Source organism: Callorhinus ursinus, unplaced genomic scaffold (assembly GCF_003265705.2).
Source record: "Callorhinus ursinus isolate GAN/ISIS: 27379988/994484 unplaced genomic scaffold, GSC_fseal_2.0 scaffold6, whole genome shotgun sequence".
Lineage (NCBI taxonomy): Eukaryota > Metazoa > Chordata > Mammalia > Carnivora > Otariidae > Callorhinus > Callorhinus ursinus.
Genome location: NW_027397068.1, coordinates 52727396 through 52743979, shown reverse-complemented (window position 1 = coordinate 52743979; position 16584 = coordinate 52727396). Strand labels below are relative to the sequence as shown.

The 16584-nt window shown below is 39.1% G+C and overlaps 1 protein-coding gene across 4 annotated transcripts in view; it reads left to right on the top strand.

The window, feature by feature from the left end:
• MAP3K5 (mitogen-activated protein kinase kinase kinase 5) overlaps positions 1-16584 on the top strand; it is a 193967-nt gene that overhangs the window by 64352 nt on the left and 113031 nt on the right. For all 4 annotated transcript variants that reach the window (XR_012378591.1, XM_025865908.1, XM_073893975.1 and 1 more), the window contains exons 3-6: positions 5810-5833; positions 11517-11710; positions 12471-12639; positions 13790-13896. Coding sequence is in view for 3 of the 4 variants with exons in the window: in XM_025865908.1 (XP_025721693.1) it covers positions 5810-5833; positions 11517-11710; positions 12471-12639; positions 13790-13896 (494 nt within the window). In the remaining variant the exon portion in view is untranslated. The remainder of the gene's footprint in view (positions 1-5809; positions 5834-11516; positions 11711-12470; positions 12640-13789; positions 13897-16584) is intronic.

Sequence of the window (16584 nt, the reverse complement as noted above, 5' to 3'; positions counted from 1 at the left end):
ATCCTTGAAATTTTTACTGAAATTTATGTGAAAAATGTGATTTACTGTACAGAAATCCATGACACCTATAGCTATACAACAAGGTTTTTTTTGTTGTTGTTTTTTTTTTTAAGAAATACCTGCATTTGAGTAATTTGGTCCCATTAGGTGTTGCTGAAAGAAACAGCTGGTGTCAAAGAAGAGGAAGTTAATTATAATAGCAACACATTATAAGGAGAAGTTTGTGTTAAAAAGCTGTTTCAAATTCTGTATGTGTAAAATGTCACTCATCAACATCCCAGCCCCGTTTAAGGACCTGTCTCTACTTACAGCAAGACATATTGATGTAAATATAAAATAAAACTCAGAGGGAAGGACAAGAGAGTCTAGAATTTCTTGTAGGATTACTTTCCAGCTTTGGTATAATTTAACTTGACTTTTGGTAGGTTGTTTTAATTAACAGTTGCTCATATCAAGAGAAGGATGTGTTCTCACCCCTCGTCACAAAACAATACAGGTTATATAGTGTCTCTAGATCTGGTTAAATAGGAACCGAGTTGGGGTTGTTTGCCTAGATAATATTAATACTCATACTGTGTATGTCCTTAAAATGCTTAAAGCACTTTCATAAGCTTATTTCAATTGTTCTTTAAAAACAGCCCAAGGAGATAGACAAGTTAGGTACTTACTATATGGATGAGGCAGATAAAAGATACTTCCTTTACAGATAAGAAATAAACCCAGGGAGATACAGTGACGTAGAGGCACACAAAGTGTTGAAACAGGGTGAGCCCCATGTTGTCTGACTTGTCATCACGTATACTTCTAAGTCTGCACACCGATTTCATATGTCCTGTAAAAATAAAATTTTCTGGATTCTTACTAGATCATCAAGGGCTTTTTTTTTTAACTTGAGCCTTTATACAAGCATAATGTGTAAGCACAAGTATAATGCATTTCCTAACTTTAAAGATGGGCCAGTTCTGTGACACCTGTGTTGGATGTTCTTCCTGAACTGGCTCAGCTTTATTTTAGCAGCTTGCTTGAGGGTAAGGATGAGTCCCACCTCCTCAGCGAGGCCCAGGGTGTTCACAAAACAGCCCATCGAATGTTTCCTAGTCTTGTTCTGAAGTTTTGAAATTAGGTAAGAGGATGGAGCTGGGGAGCATAAGAAATATTCCGCTTTTACCCAACTTTGGTGGAAAACTTGCCCAGTTCCCCTTGGACAGGAAGAGGGATCAGAAGGGAGGACCCAGAAGGTCACCAGCTGGGGGCCGTGTTCTTCCCTGGTCAGGAACTCCCAGCCTGCTCCTTTTCTTTCAGGAAACTGAGATCCTGCTTGCTAGCTCTGCTTCTCCCACCCTGAATCAATTTAACTTGGCAACTCCACACCAGCTGTTCCCACTTCCTTCCCCTGGCTGTAACTACCTAAATCCTAGGCACAAACACTTGCCAGTTTTGGAGCTACTCCATTTATTTATCCTTAAAATGACCTCTGCGAAGTTATATTGTCCCAAATAGCTATCAAAAGTTGTCTTTGTCTCACCTTGCAAAGAGACCTAGATTAGATTGTCTCTTTTGTCTTCCTTCCCTCTTTGGTTATCAAAGGGTACTGGAGAATGGGGAAAAAAACATTTTTGGGTGTTTCTGGTACAGGCAGGGGGTGCGCTGACCAGATGGCCCCTAAAGACTTTAGACAAGTCTTAAGTTGCAGTGAGGTAATGCATCCTCAAAACATTTCACTGGGAAGGAACTGGAGTTTATTTTATTATCTTATTTTGAGGCACTTTAGATGAGAAGTTTCAGCGCAGTGATATGAAATACAGCAATTGTGTCTTAAATTGATACCCCTTCCTCCTTTTTTTTCTCCTTCAGTGGGTTTGGTAGTCGTTAAACATTCACTCTTCTGCCTGAGTAGGGAGATACCTTGAGAGGTCTTGTTTGCTATTTATTGTACTGAGTTAAAACGCACAAATTGTCCTTTTTTTCTTCCGAGTAGATGTGTCATGTAAGGTTACATCATAAACTGTGAGTAAACTCTGTCTCCTTCAAGAGAATAACTTATATTCATTTAGCCTCTATAAAACATAAGCAACAGTTAATAAGAATTCAGTAGATCCCAGGATTTTTTTTTTAACAGTGAATTTTTATTGGATTCTTTTCAGTACTTCTGAATAGCAGCTAACTTAGTAGTATAAGTTACATGCTCAGTAAACATTAGGGAAAGAGTCATTTGAAAATATGACCCTATAAAGTAGTTTAACAATTTAGTAGTGAACCGGAAGCAATGAACCTGTACCCTTTTAATAGAAAGTGCTGCCTCTGGACATTCCAGCAAGCATCTTGCTTACTTGCTAACTGACCACTGATGTGTCACCCATGGCACTCTGTCCTGTCTCTGGTGCAACATAGCCCTCATCCACACTTCTTACTATTTCATGGGGGGATTTTTCATGGGAATGATTTTAATACAGTTTCCTAATTTGTTATATTGCCAAATGAAATGAAAGCAAAGAAGACATGTAAGAGGCTTGTTACTCCAACGAGCCATTCTTCAGGAAAATATAGCATATTGGTTCTAAGCCAACAGCAGCTTATTTTCTGTAGGGCCAAGCAGAGGGAGCCTTGAGCCTGCTCAGTGTTCCCCACTGCTCCCTTCATTATTACCTCCATTTCTGGGCCCGGTGCACCAAAAGAGAGGTGTGGTAGAGTAGCTCCTGTGCTGGGCATAAGGGCATCTCTCCTTCCTGTGGCACAAGGACAGTGCTCACTGTGATAGCCTTTAGCCAGAAGCAAATGCTAGAACACAGAGTTGGAAGAGACAGGCAGTCACTCAACCCAACTCTTAGCGTGTTACATTAGAGAGGAGAAATGACAGAGCCAGGACTTACACATTTCTACTGTGATTCATAGCCCAATATTTTATACTTTCATTAACTTATTCATTTTTTCATGCTTTTATTGAGTACCTACTATATGCCATTTGACTTACTAGGCAACCAGTGGGGTATGAAGATGAATAAAACATTTCATTTGCTCATGATGTAGGATGGGAGAATCCTATGATGACGCATCTGCAGTTGGTAACTGTGTTGTCCCAGAGGTCTGAACGAGGGGTAATGGTGGCAGAAATAAGGACATCATCTACTTCCGTTGGGAAGATTGGTGTCATTGAAGGCCCCTTCACAGAGAATGGACTTCTTATGCAATGCACAGAGGATATTTTTCAGTAGAGGAAGAAGAGAAGGGCATTCCCTTGTTACTTGGAGGGAGGAACAGGGGTGTAACTATCACAAGAGAGCAGTGTCCGAAAGATTATGGTTTGCTTCTCTGAAGAGATGCTCTGTAAATCAAGTTTGGAAAATTCTGCATACTGTGTTACTGATTTTGTGATTATCCAGCATTGTTGTATTTATTTTTTCATGAACGATTGTGTGTGTGTGTGTGTGTGTGTGTGTGAGAGAGAGAGAGAGAGAGAGAGAGAGTCAGGGAAGGGGGGTGGAGAAAGAGAGAGGCACTAACTACCCATGAAACACCTGTGGGAAAAGCTGCTTTGGCTCTTCCTCCACAATGTCACTCATTCGTTTCTTGATTTCTATCCCCTGGGCATCACTATTGTCCAAGCCCTTATTTTGACATCCCCGAACTTTTGCAGTGCCACCTAAATGGTCTTTTTCCTCCAATACTAAATACCACCATCAAATTAGTATTTTTTTTAAACTTTAACAAGATTTACCTTTTATGTATTTGTCTTTCTTGGGTAACATAATCACCTGATAACAAAAATTTAGAAGTGCAAAAGGATATATAGTGAAAAGTCATTCTCTCATTTTGTCCCACATCCAGCCAGCTCCTCCTCCACTGGCAACCACTATTATTAGATTCTTGAATATTCTTCTAGAGAGATTTTATGAATGTACAAATTAGAATTTTCTTTTTCTCCTTTTGATATATAAATAAGAGCATAGGTTAAAAACCATTCTGTACTTTGCTTTTTTTCACTTAGTTGCCTTAGTGTATCTTGGAGATCTTTCCATATTGCCGCATGAAGAGCTTCCTCGTTCTTTGTTCAGCTGCATTGTATTCCATTGACTGGATGTACCATAGTTTATTCAACCAGTTTCTAGCTGATAGACATTGATGGTGTTCCTAGCCTTTGCTGTTACAGTGTCCCAGTGTGTGCTGATACTTCTTTATGTATATTGCTCACCTTAAAAAACAGTGTGACTGCCAATTACTCACAAAACAAAGTATTTTGGCATTCAGGGCCTTCTACAATAAGGCCCCAAATAACTTTCTAATATTATCGGTACCTGCTGAAATGAACTTTCTTCTTAGTCTAATGATTAAATTCAAGATCTTTTTCGAATACCTCTTTAACTCTCTCCTTTATACTTCCCAAAATGAACTAAATGAACTGTCTTCTCTAGCCCCTGATAAAAATATATGTTATTCCCTGAAGGGGCCTTTGCTGTTCTGGGTCCTCTAACTTGGATCTCCACCTTCCTGCTTTGCCTTTGGAAGTTGTCTGTCCTCCTTGGCTCATCTTGAGTTACACCTTCTCTGCTGATCTTCCCAGGCTTCCTTACTTCTTAGTAACATCCTCTTTCTCTCGGAAACACAAGACCTTACTGTAGTATAACTTTTTTGATATAGCATGTGTATACATAACTGCATGTGGACCCAGGCATGTAATGTTTCTTTGTAAGTGTGTATGTGTCCTTCTTTTTTCCTTTTGTGAAGTATTGAAGGGCCTCTTGTACTATTTTATATAAATCATGATGGCTTTCAAAATTACCCAGCACCATTCCTTCCTCTATAGCTTTTGATTTACTCATCTGTTATCCTTAAAACATTCAAAAATCCTATATACTGCTCTAAGCCAATGACCTTGTCAGTTCCCCTTTGCCCGCATGTTGATCTTGGGAGGAAGCATGATGGCCAGTTGGCTGGACCTTGAATTGCTCCTCTGTTCATGCCTTACCTCACCAGATCTGGCTCTTCTTAGCCAGATGGACCCACCCTTGAGGCACCACAAAAGCCTCACATTCCCTGTTTCCATGACAACATACACGCCATCATTTCCAAAATTCTGTCCCATTTCTCGTTCTAAATCATGATTCCCCAACCTCAGTGAAGCCTTTATGCCATAGGCTTTTCTAGACTGTCTCTTCCATGCCTCTACTTACTTAGACATCCAGAAATAATGATAATGGCAGCTAGCTTTATCAAGAGCCTTTTATGCACCTGACACAGTATAGCTACATTATTTGCATGACCTCACTCCTCACAACCTAGAAGATAGGGATACTGCCTTCAATGTATTTCTCACATTCCACTTTTTGTTGAACAATACATAAATTATATTTGTGACTATTTATTGTCAGATGATCTTACGTATGTGTGGGTTTGCCCACTCTGATAAGTAGCCAATACCCTTTATTTCCCAGGAGACAGCATCTGCATGGTCTCCTCCCAGAGTGTGAGTGATGTTGTACATCAGAAAACTGAACTCCTTTTAGCCTTTTCCTAAAAAGATCGTGGCTAATAATTCTGTGCATACATATTCTGCAAGAATGATTTTTAGATTATTCAGTTTTTGGATTTTATATGTTTGTACCGTTTCCTTTAAACCATTGAGAATCCTTTTATGTTCTCTCATTTCCATCAGATTGTCAATTTCTCTGATACAGGAATTTATGGTATACTCCCTGAAATTTCTGATTGCTAATAAAATTGTTAATATCCATTTTCCTACATCAAGTAGTTTAATTAATTATTGAATTAATTTTGTATTAACTTCTGCTTTTCTTCTTTTCTCATTTTTCAGGAAATCATTTGCCAGAAGAATACTGTGAGTATTTTCCTTAATTCTTCCAGAAACTTTTTATCTTTTCTGTTCCATCAACTAATCTCTGGCCTTTTTTTTATCTCCACAAATTATTAATTTCTCTGTTTTCCCTTTTCAGAGTTTCTGATGTGTCCATATAAATAGGGTTATTTTATCAAAACATTTCTTTAAAAGCGAAACTTTACAATAGTGGGAGATGACATTGATGCCTGTTTATTGCATATATACTTAGAGTTTGGAAGAAAGTGACTCCATAGTGTATCCAATTTTGTGTAATTCTGAGTGGTACTTAGGCAGCATATATGTATATGTGTGTGTTTATGTTTATATATACACATATATATCTATATCTACATATACACTATATAACGCAAATTATAGGTGCAAATACACACGTATGTACACATATGTATACAGATGCATAGATATCTATTATCTATTTATCTATACAGATTGATTTAAGTTCCTGAGTCTTGTAGTCTGCCTTTGAGGCCACACCACAGAATTCCTACCTTCCACGCAATATTAAACAAAAGTTAAAAAGTGATAAAAATAAATTTCAAATTTTAAAAATGCGTGAAGAAAAATTATACAATTTAATACCTAAGGGAACCAGCCTTGTTATGTTAGTGGTTGTATTTTGCATTTGGAAAATAAGCCAGTATTTAAAGAATGTATCTTTGCAACTTACGGTGAAAATAATATCCTACATAAAGATCTGCACCTGAATTGATTTAAGATGATAAAATTAAAAATACAATTGTAGTTTTTCCTTAGACCAGAAAGTTTAAAACCTACTGTTAATGATTGTACCAAGTCAGAGACTCATTGCAACATAAATAAAGTTGTCAGTATGCACTTTTATTCCTCACATCGCTACAGGAAATGAGCAATTATTGCTTCAGACATCTATTTCGTGTAACAGTTTTATTAAACAAATACTGAGCAAACATGTATTGTGTGCCAGGCTTTGGGCTTGGTGCCACAGGGATTCACTATGGCAGTTGAAAATGGAGGTAGCCAGATTTGTAACTGCTCCGGGAGACAGCAAATGACTAGTGCCAGAGTCTAGTTCGGGGAGAAGGTTGGTAAGCAAATCAGCGAAGACACACATTAGAAAATTAATGCAAGGCAATGTGCAGAAGAGTAGGTGGCACTCACAGAGGGTCTTTGAGAGGAGGTGGCCTTTACTGGAGACTTGGTAGGAAAGAGCTAATCATGCCCACTAGCAGGTCAGACATGTGGAGAAGCAGGGTTATAAGGTTTCCGAATATTGCACATGATGAACAGGTCACCTGTTGGCTTGAGTAAGCTCCTGGGCTTCAGGGGCTGGGTGTCCTTCTCAAGAGTTGAGGGTTTTGAGCCGATATTTCAGTATGTTTGAACGCTGAGCACATGTCTTCCCAGAAACTTAATTCATTTTCCACACACATACACTTATGTTCATTTTTATGTAGCTTTTAAAAGTTGAAAAACAGAATCAGCGTTATTTTTTTACATAAAGATCATAGAATAGGAATAGGTTCTGAACTGCAGGTTTTTATAGCCAGGAACAGAGACATGAGCCAGAGAGATCGCTGTTGTTATTTTATGAGCATGCCTCAGTGTTTTGAAATTTAAGATGTGGTCTTTCTTTTTCAAGAGGCAGGCTTAAATATTTTAGAATTAGTACCTTATTAATAAAAGGCAGTTATTACGCCCAAGGTGTCTGTTCTTGATCACACGGTGTTTTCTTTTTTAATTTGCTTTGGATTATCAGTTATTTCAAACTATGGGTCCAACAGCAATCTGTAAATAGAAATGCAGTAATACGGGGTGCCTGGATGGCTCAGTTGGTTAAGCAACTGCCTTCGGCTCAGGTCATGATCCTGGAGTCCCGGGATCGAGTCCCACATCGGGCTCCCTGCTCAGCAGGGAGTCTGCTTCTCCCTCTGACCCTCTTCCCTCTCGTGCTCTCTCTCATTCTCTCTCTCTCAAATAAATAAATAAAATCTAAAAAAAAAAAAAAGAAATGCAGTAATAAGATTCCTGAGGTATAGGTGAGCCAACCTGGGAGATAAATAGTCTAGTTTTCATCATTCTGAAAAAAAGTGCTTTTCTCAGCAGTTGGTTTCTTTAAAAACAAAACAACAACAACTAAAAAGTGTCACAAGCAACCCTCACACTTTCACCCCACTGCACGCTCACAGGGGTCTTAGCTCAGGCCTAGGAGCATCCATGTGGCTCCTGAAGCTTCATCACTTCCCCAACAATGGGGAATTGGCAAAAAATATATTTATTTCCTTAGAAACATAGGAAAGAGACTCCAAAAAGTGCAGTGAGGCCAGGAACTTAGGAAGATCTTAGCATGTTGGTTATTTTCTGTGAGGACTCTGAAGCCTTATTCCATGGGGTTTGAAGGAGACGGTTGCAGGAATCCATTTTTTTCTCTGCTGTTTGCATGACTCTCGTTTTTCTGTCTTTACCCCTCGCTGCTACTATACACCCAGACATCTGAGAGTCATTCTCTCCCAGAATTAGTTTTATACAGATGCATTATTCCATTCCCCAATGCCCAGTATTTCAATAGTTATGTATCCTATTTCATGTCTTAGACACAATGACACGTGGTATTAAGGCTTCTGAGGATACAGAACTTTATCCAGCAGCAGCAGAATGCTATTTTGAAATGCTAATAGTGCTTTTCTGGTTTATTGGCTTTTCATCTGTTTTTCTAACTCTTGACTTGGAAAATTCAGAGCATTTTCTTTTTGAATTTTGAGTTATAGTACTTATCTAAGACAGCGTATTTGATTCTGTTGCTCTTTTTTAACCCACTCATAGTTAAAGCTCTAGAAGCTTTGGGAAGCAACCTCTGGTACTCTCGCCTTTCTTTTCTGCTCAGGCAATAGATCAGGTAAAAGGATCAAATTGGTGGACATGCTGTGGGATCTCGGAAACATTTTAGAAGCAGGATATGTTTATTTTTCCTCTTCCTGACTAGCCTTCCAAATTATTGTTCCATGAAGGAGAACTTAAGAAAGGAACAATTTCATGTACTTCAAAAATCAAATCTCAATCTCTGGAAGTTCTTCCCATACTTTAAATGGAAGTCAGGTCCAGTTTCTGCCTCGCTACCTGACATACAACAAGTACCTTAAAGAATATTGAATAAGTAATTCATTCTGGCCATAAAGGCATTTATCAGTTCTCGTCTGTTTGCTGTGAGGCAGTAGCTTGAGTTCCACAAAAGTGACCTGAGGCGAAGTGTTAGTGTGTCAGCATATAGAGGCCACTTGGGGGGGTGCTGACCCCTCTAACGATAATGGCACACCCTCTAGAGAAGAGTCCCTGGGCTGGAGTCCCAAACACATCACAGACCAGCTGCATGACCTTATCTGAGCCTTGTCTGAATCCTCACCTATAAAACGGAGACAACAGTACTCCCTGCTCAGCGGGCAGCCTGCTTCTCCCTCTGCCTCTGCCCCTCCCCCTGCTTGTGCTCTCTCTCTCTCACAAGTAAATAAATAAAATCTTTGGAAAAAAAAAAAACAGAGACAGCAGTACCTTCTTCGGTGGGTTATTGGGAACACATGACCATTCATTCTTGGCACATGGCAAGTGTGAGTCCATGTTTGCTCTCATTGGTTTTGTTCTAAGGGGAAGCGAAGTGATGTATTGTTCCCTATAATGCTGATATGGCTAGGATCTGATAATCTGGGCTCGCTGTGCTCCCTAAAACAGTGATAGGGTTTCCCACATTTCTCATTTTACTTGTCAGCCCTCTGCCTTTTTTTTTTTCCCCTCTCTATGGCTTTTCTCTTAGAGGTCTCTCATGTTTCCTTAGATTCAACCATACCAAATGCCTCCCAGGTCTGTACTTTTGTTGGAAACTCTTTTATGTTCCAATCACATATTTCCAGCTTTCTTCTGGACATTCTGACTTTCAGTGTCCTGCCCTCCTTAAATCTCAGCCTTTTTAATAGTGAACATTTCACGCTTCCCACCCCAACTCAGGTTTCATCCTCTTGAAGTTCCTCTCATATATTAACTGGAAGTCAGGTTCTGTGTGTGATTTGTTACCTGATATATAACAAGTGCCCTCAACTGTAATATGTTCATAAACAATGAATTTTGCTTCTGCTTTCCGAACTTTTGCTTTTTTGCTAATGATACCAACTCTTTTTAGGTCACCCCATTTAAGACTGTGATTACGTTTTCTTTCCTGCTCTGAATCCTTCCATTTTTCTCACTGCCCAGTACGTACAGTCCTGAGCTTTGCATTCACATCCCTAGCCCGAGCTCTAAGATCCAGTCAGACTGACTTACTCAGGGATGTCCAGTCCAATTTCCTCTTTCTTCTTCCCAGCTCAACTTTTGCTTGCACTAGTGTTCCCTCACCTGGCATCATTGGGAATCTGTGGTAGGTCAGGATGAGTGAGTGGAGAGTGGCATGGGCCAAGGCCAGAGAGAGAAGCAGGATTTGGGTTCTCAGTCCCTTGTAGGCCACTGGGACATATCTTCATCCCAGGAGCAAGGAAGGGAGCCTTATGCAGCTGAGGGAAGTGATCTGATATAGGTTGTTAAAAGGTCATTTTAAGTGATGAATCACTATCTTCTACACCTGAAACCAGTTTTACCATGTATGTTCACTAACTAGAATTTAAGTAAAAACTTGAAATCAGAAAGAAAAAGGAGGATCACTTTGACAGCTGGGTAGAGAATAGATTGGGGGGCGGGAGTGGAAGCAGGGAGACCAACTGAAGGCCAGTGACGGTGGCTTAGGCTGGGTATGTTGGTGGCCTCATCTTCCACGGGCAGAGAAGATGAAGGGAAATGGACAAATAGGAGATCTATTTTGGAGGTAGAACAGACCGGATTTCGATAGGATATGGGTGCTGAAGAAAATGGGAGCCTCAAGGAAAACTTCTGGGTCTCTAGTTTTAGTAACTAGGAGGCTAATGGAGCCATGACTATGACAGAGCAGCCTGGAGGGAGAAGCTTTGTTTCGGCATCACTCACAGTACAGCCTGTCAGGTGCGGAGCCCTTAAACGTTAGCTCTTATTCTTGTCATGTATTTATGCTGTGTCTCTGTGATTAAATTTTAAATTCCCTGAAGGCTGAAGGCTGTGTTTTTAAAACTACTCTATTTTTCCTGCAGCATAAATATATCATAATGCCTTAGCCATGAGAGATGATGAATAAATATTTAATCGACTGATAGAAACTATGCCATACTGGGATTTTTTGGGTTTTGTTTTTTTTTTTGCCTCATCTGTAAGTCCTAATTATTTGCAATAAGCAATTAAAGAAATTGGAGGAAATTTCCACTTTCATAGGTCATAAATAAGAAATGAGGTTTTTCTATTTAGCTTCACATTCAGGATGACTATTTAAAATGACTCAGTGCGGGGCGCCTGGATGGCTCAGTTGGTTAAGTGACTGCCTTCGGCTCAGGTCATGATCCTGGAGTCCTGGGATTGAGTCCCACATCGGGCTCCCTGCTCAGCGGGAAGTTTGCTTCTCCCTCTGACCCTCTTCCCTCTCGTGCTCTCTATCTCTCATTCTCTCTCTCAAATAAATAAATAAAATCTTTAAAATAAAATAAAATAAAATAAAATGACTCAGTGTGGTAGGACTTGGGATTTCATTAGTGTGGAGTCTCCAGGCCAACTCACCCCCTCCCGGCGCCTCCTCTTTCCACAGATGTGCACTGGGAACTACACATTTGTCCCTTACATGATCACTCCACATAACAAGGTCTACTGCTGTGATAGTAGCTTCATGAAGGGGTTGACAGAGCTCATGCAACCGAACTTTGAGCTGCTTCTTGGACCCATTTGCTTACCTCTTGTGGATCGTTTCATTCAACTTCTGAAGGTGGCACAAGCAAGTTCTAGGTAAAGTTGAATAATGCCATTTGATGATGATAATGGAGTGCTGTTCTGCATCCTTTATTTGTGCATCTTATCGAATGTTTCTTAGATATAGCACACAGCCAAGAACCAGAAAAATAAAACTGTGATATCTTCTAAGTAGATAAAAGAGATGCCACATAGTTCACTGTGTTCACAAGAGAACAACTTGAGATCAGAAAGGGGTGGGGGGGAAGACTGCTAACTACATTATAGTAATGGCAGGGATAAAATATATATATATTCAAAGTACAAAAATAGTGTCAGAATAAATGTCCACAGACTTTTACTATAAGAGCAGGAATTTTGCCAAAATTGCTGATGGCATGATTATATTTTAGTTAAGAACAACCATTTATGGTAATGTGACGATGCTGAGTCAGAAAGTGAAGGCTATATTTTGTTCAAATCAGAGGCACCCCTGATTTATTTGGAACAATTTCTATGCAAAGTAGTAAAATGAAAAAGTTTTGGCATTTCAAGTGGTACATGGTAGGTTCTTGGAAAATTCATTAAGATGCAGGATCTTTACCTAAGTCTTTCTAAAGCAAAGCAGAGTGTTAAACATATGTATATAGGACTCCCAAATTTCTTAATAATGCAAGATCTATGAGGTGTTCATTCTAGGCATCCTGTGAATTGAAAGTTACAAATGCTGCAAATGTCATTTCTTTCCTTATACAATCATTGCTTTTCATTAAAATCCTTTCTAGTATTAACTCTTTGAAATGTGTTTTCTCACCAGCCAGTATTTCCGGGAATCTATACTCAGTGATATCAGGAAAGCTCGAAATTTATACACTGGTAAAGAATTGGCAGCTGAATTAGCAAGAATTCGGCAACGAGTAGATAATATTGAAGTCTTGACAGCAGATATTGTCATAAACCTCTTACTTTCCTACAGAGATATCCAGGTGAGAAGATGCTTAAAGGAAATTCTTCATCATGTAGCATGTTGAAGGAATAAGGGAGAGTTAGCATCAAAATCAGTTAGCTGAGAGGTCATTCATGCCACTACATGTAATTTTTTTAATTGACTTTTCTAAGCTCTTCATCCTGAGAATTTATGATGAATGAAGAAGACTCCTATGAGTTAGCCATCCGTGATTGTGTAATGAAGTACTTGTATGGTGAAGGTCTGACTTTTTCCTCCAGAAGAACAAAAAAAAAAATCTGTGTGCATAGCTAACCTGGGGACAATCTATTCTATTTTGTTAGCCTCAGACACACCTGTCAGCCAATAAATGAAAGCTTTGTTGTGGCAAATAGCAGAAATGTTGCGGGGGGCACTTTCTGAACATAGCTCTTACTGCTTGGAATTCTGTTGCTTGAAATTGATAGTGCTAGATCTGACTAGCCAGGAGCAAGAAATATGCAACTGATTAATTATAAAAATAACTTTTTAAAACACGCCAATATGCCATTTAATTTTATTGACATGTCTTAAATTTTCTAAAATAAGGTAAATAGAATGAAATCCTCTCTGAGTTGGAGATTTGCTACTAGATTTTTATATAGTAAAATCTAAATGACTTCTAGTTTTTTTTCCCCAGCTTTCAGGCCCAAGTAAAGCTTCATGAGAACAACAGAAATTGACATACATGTAGAGGTGTGGTACTTCAGATCCCAAGACTAGGGGAGCTTGAAATGACATCATCTTATTACTTATAACAGAAGTTCAGTCATTTGCTCCATGGCCTTGACATTTTGAAAATCATTTCTTTGAAAGTAATTGACAGGACACTGTATGCCAGGAATCCGGCTCCATGGAGAAGTAAACCACCCACAGTTAGACAATAGAGTATTATCATGCTAGATGGTGAACTGTTTGGGGGTCAGTTGTGGTAACTCTATATTTTAAGGTTTTTATCTATATAATCCAAATTTCTTATTTAAGAATAAACAATTTCTATTTGGTTCTAGATTCTTGAAAGTATTCCATGGATGCTACTTCTCTTTTTAACACCCTTCTCGGTTTCAAATATCTGGTTGTCAGAAGTCATCTCATTGTCAGAACTTTCTCCTAGTGGCTTAATTCTGTGTTATTCTCCTCTTGTTTGAAAGGACTATGATTCTATTGTGAAGCTGGTAGAGACATTAGAAAAACTTCCAACCTTTGATTTGGCTTCCCATCACCATGTGAAGTTTCATTATGCATTTGCACTGAATAGGTAAGAAGAAAAATTTCCGTCCACAGTATGCTAACATACGATTTTGTAACCTGCATTTTCTTCCTAGGGTATTTTTTTGCCATCGCATTGCAGCCATTCCCTATTAGAATGTAATATTAATATTTCTAATTCAACCATATAAAATATAGGAAGCATATACATTGTTTTTTTATTTTTTTGTCAGTAAAAAAAAGCCCTTACAGTTTGTATATTTAAATTCTCTTTTGTTTTGTTTTGTTTTAATTTATTTTTTATTATGTTATGGTAGTCACCATACAGTACATCATTAGCTTTTGATGTAATGTTCAGTGATTCGTTATTTGCATATAACACCAAGTGCTAATTACAACACGTGCTCTCCTTAATACCCATCACCTGGCTACCCCATCCCCCCATCCCCCTCCCCTCTGAAACCCTCAGTTTGTCTCCAGGAGTCCATAGTCTCTCATGGCTTGTCATCCTCTCCGATTTCAGTTTTCCCTTCAGTTTTCCCTTCCTTCCCCTCATGTCCTCCATGTTATTCCTTAAATTCTTAAAGTTCTTTTTTTCTCTGTCTGAGTTTGTTTTTACTATTGATACTTGTTTAGAATTTTTTTTAATTGTACAAATATGATGTTATTTTTAGGCAAATGTGCTCAACCCCAAATGGTTATTAACTTAAAAATTTACAAATTAAGGGGTCGCCTGGGTGGCTCAGTTCGTTAAGTGTCCGATTCTTGGTTTTGGCTGAGGTCATGATCTCGGGGTCGTGGGGTCGAGCCCCGCATCAGGCTCTGTGCTGAGCGCAGAGTCTGCTTAAGACTCCCTCTCCTGCTCTCCCTCTGCCCCTTCCCCCCCGACTCTCTCTCTCTCTCCTATAAATAAATAAATCTTTTTAAAATATTTACTAAGTAGGGTAAGGGTAATTATGTCTAGGTGAACATATTTCTGGTAACCAGAGGATATTTCATTTTCACTGCTCTGAACATATCTAATTATAATCAGAACTCCATTGGGCACATTTTAGGGCATGTATCCATGAATCTGCTAAGACCCGCTTGAAGGCTGCTACTTCCAGTCCTGCCTCTGGGCCTTCTGTCTACATCATGGCACATAGCTCAGTGCCACATCCTACCCAGAGTCAGCACAGACACCAGCCATGCTCTGGCCACAGAGAGGCCCAAAGCACTGAGCTGTCCAAAGCTTGTTAGTTGTGCTGCCCTCATGGTGGGAGCTGAATATATATGTAGTTCCTACAACTGAAGAGAATGAGTAAAAGAGAGAGGGAGAGACATCATGTCTCTGGACCACATGCTGTGTGTGGCTTGATTATTTTACAGATGAGGAAGCCAAACCTTGGAGACATTGAATACCTTTTCTTCAAGGCCCGTAGTTAGCAAGTCATAACACGGAGGTTCAAACCCAGATCTGTTGGATTCTGATGTCTGTGCTCTTCATCACTAGGTTCTCCTGCCTCTGTCTGCAAGGAAAAAAGTCAGCATGCTATTCAGCCAGAGATTGTTTCTTCCCTTCTTTATCCACCCAAACTGTAGGACTTGCTAACTGTATCAGTAAGTGTAGAATGAAAATATGTTCCACTTCCCCATTTATTAAACATCTTTTTCTTTAGATTTGACAGAGTGAGATGAGACCTCCAGAGATTACCAGCTCCCACTGGCTCTCAAATAAATCTTTTTTGAAAGATGGAATGGAATATGTTCTTTTTTGAAGTGAAAAATGAAAGTCTATAGAGCCACTTATATTTTCTTTATTTGTGTTTTATCTTTACCTTTCCTAAAATACAATATGGTGAATTGATAAGCATATTTGTATGAAGGGTTATTATAAACTCAAGGTTTTTAGGACAAAGTGCAAAAAGGAATTTCATCGACAGATATATTTAAAGTCATAGAGGAGAAGAGAAATAACCTTTTGTAGCAGCTTTATTGAAATAAAATTCATATATCATACAATTCACCCATTTACTATATACAATTTAATGGTTTTTAATATAGTAACAGAATTGTATGACCATCAACATAATAAATATAACATTTTCATCTCCCTAAAAGGAAACCCATTAGCAGTCATTCTCCCTTTCCCCCACCAAATCTCCCAGACCTAGGCAACCACTAATCTACTTTTGGTCTCTAGATTTGCCTATTCTGGACATTTCATATAAATGGAATCATATTATATGTAATCTTTTGTGACTGGTTTCTTTCACTTAGCATAATGTTCTTAAGATTGAAGAAATAATTTTTAAGAGAATTTTTTTAAAGATTTTATTTATTTATTTGTCGGGGGAGGGAGTGCAGGCGAGAAAGCACAAGCAGGGGGGAACAGCAGGCAGAGGGAGAAGCAGGCTCCCTGCTGAGCAAGGAGCCTGATGCAGGGCTCAATCCCAGGATCCTGGGATCATGACCTGAGCTGAAGGCAGATGCTTAACCGACTGAGCCACCCAAGCGTCCCTTTAAGAGAATTTTTATCTGGTTTTGACAATGATCTACACATACTTGCTATTTTAAAATGATCTACATAAAGCATCTTCCTTAGATCATCAACTGGTCACACGTGGACTTTGGGCAACTCTTGGGTTAAAGTTGGTTTGTTGGTACTGTCTGTGAATAAGTCTGTACAGTGTTTTGGAGCAAAAGCCATTGAAACCTAAAGTCAGGGTTTGGTCCTTGTCTGGATTAGTCGACTGCC